The 1,964-nt window shown below is 31.5% G+C and overlaps 1 protein-coding gene across 1 annotated transcript; it reads left to right on the top strand.

Moving 5' to 3' along the window:
- The first annotated feature begins 426 nt into the window (after positions 1–426).
- On the top strand, positions 427–1,177 carry LOC18054972 (uncharacterized protein At3g17950). Its single transcript, XM_024178377.1, has 2 exons — positions 427–569; positions 681–1,177. Exons 1-2 carry the CDS (start codon positions 480–482, stop codon positions 1,170–1,172), a joined length of 582 nt encoding a protein of 193 aa, XP_024034145.1. The 5' UTR covers positions 427–479; the 3' UTR covers positions 1,173–1,177.
- The last annotated feature ends 787 nt before the right edge of the window (positions 1,178–1,964 follow it).

The following is a 1,964-nucleotide window of genomic DNA, read 5'->3' as shown; positions in this document are numbered from 1 at the left end:
GTGGCTGATAAAAATTTGTTGATATTCATTTTAAATGGTAGGTTTTGTTTCTTTTAGTTAGTGATACTAATTATTTACATATGATTAATTAAGTAATTTTATTAAAATTATTTAGATGATAAATTCTTAACTAAAAGGAGAGTTTAAAAAAATTAATACGCTCAAATAGGCCCACATAATTTTAAATTACTAAATTCACTTTAATGGAGATAGCAAGCAAAAAAAAGTGCTACACGACATTAGTACAATAATAAGGTGATTTTTAAGTGATCTCATTAGCAGCTATGTTAGGAGATTAAAAATAAATAAAAAATAATTTAAACCTTATTTTTTTAGGGAATAAAAGAAAAGTGCTTTAATTGATGTTACGCATCTACCTAAAAGACAAACCGAAGCGAAAGAATAATAATCATCATATAGCACAAATTAGTAACCATCTTTTATAATTAGAGATCAAAGGAAGATAAAAAAAAAAGGAAATGGGAGATCCAGACAACAGCTTGCTACCACCGCTCTCATCTCCAACCAATACCGTCTCGTCAATTTATTCCTCGGATCTCGACACTGAGGCAATTATCAAATTAATTAATTTATTAAATTCATCTCAATTCTCAATCTCATATAATATCTAAGTATTAATTTTATTTTCAATTTTGATTCTGATTTTAATTGTGGAACAGTCTACAGGATCATTTTTCCATGACAGAAGCACGACCTTGGGTACTTTAATGGGAGTGAGTTTTCCTGCCATTACATTTAGAGGTGCTTCTCAATCTCAATCTCAGTCTCAGCAGCAATGTGATATGCACGTGACTGACGCCCCCTCCGGAACAAGGGGCAAAAAGAAGAGCAAGAAAAGGGCTTCGCCAATTATGTCGGCATCCACGGCTCGGCGTCGCTGGTGGCGGCTTTGTGGAGACGACGACGACGCGAAGCCGAGCGCTTCACTCGGCGACTTTCTTGAGGTTGAGCGGAGATTCGGTGATACGACGACGTTTTACAATGCGGCTGCGGAGCTTGAAGGTGTGGTGGTGAGTCATCAGCATCAACATCCAAGCAATGGACGGCTATTGTTTGCTGATGGACGAGTGTTGCCTCCTGCTGATGCTGATGCCTATGCTGGTGAAACTTCATCAACGGCTGACTTTCTTTGCACTGGTATCTGTAGATAATAATATTTGTGCTAATTTCTTTTTTTTTTTTTTCCTTTTTTGTCAAAAAAATTAATTTCATTTAGTTTATTTGTAATGTCATATTGACAGTGTTTAATATGTTACTTTGATTCTCAAGTTGAGTTTGTTTTAGTTAGTCGATTCTCAAGTTGAGTTTGTTTTAGTTAGCCCAGGTATATGTTTGTAAGTTTGTTTTTATTTTTCGATCTTTTTTAATTTTTACTAGAGATGGCCAATAGACCGGACAGCACGTGATACGACACGACACAAGAATATTTTGGTGGGGCATGCGGTATAGCACGGCACCCACGTGAGCCGAGCTGAGCTTAAAATTTAGGCACGCGGGCTTTAAAAGTACAATACGATAAAAAAAATTCTGCAATAAGAATGTTTTATTTTTTAATGAAAATAAACTTAAAATTTTATGATTTTATAAATAACTTGCAATTGAATTTTTTAAATTCATTTATTTCTTAATTTTAAAAAAATACTATAATTGATTTATAAATATCATGATTTTATAACTCTACGAAAGTCTAAATTAACAATTAAATTAATTTTTAAGAAAAATTTATTATTATTATTGTTGTTAAGTATTAAAAAAATTCTAATACTATAAGGTCAAACTTAGTAATTAATATTATAGATTTAAATTTTGAATTTTTTATTTTATTAAATTTGAATAAAAATATAGACCTAAGAAAAGTACATACACTTAAAAAAAAGTACGACAACAACTTTAGCATGCACTCTCAAAATATTTTTAAAAAAAGAAAAAATCTTACTAAGTTT

This window comes from Citrus clementina, unplaced genomic scaffold, assembly GCF_000493195.1.
Source record: "Citrus clementina cultivar Clemenules unplaced genomic scaffold, Citrus_clementina_v1.0 scaffold_1, whole genome shotgun sequence".
Lineage (NCBI taxonomy): Eukaryota > Viridiplantae > Streptophyta > Magnoliopsida > Sapindales > Rutaceae > Citrus > Citrus x clementina.
The sequence above is the reverse complement of the archived record's forward strand: the minus strand, read 5'-3'. Positions and strand labels throughout refer to the sequence as shown.

What these genes read in the sequence shown, in the direction of transcription:
- LOC18054972 (XM_024178377.1), top strand. Translation starts at nt 480, where the DNA reads ATGGGAGATCCAGACAACAGCTTGCTACCACCGCTCTCATCTCCAACC. An exon ending in CCTCGGATCTCGACACTGAG is followed by an intron (nt 570 to 680) that starts GCAATTATCAAA and finishes ATTGTGGAACAG; the next exon opens with TCTACAGGATCATTTTTCCA.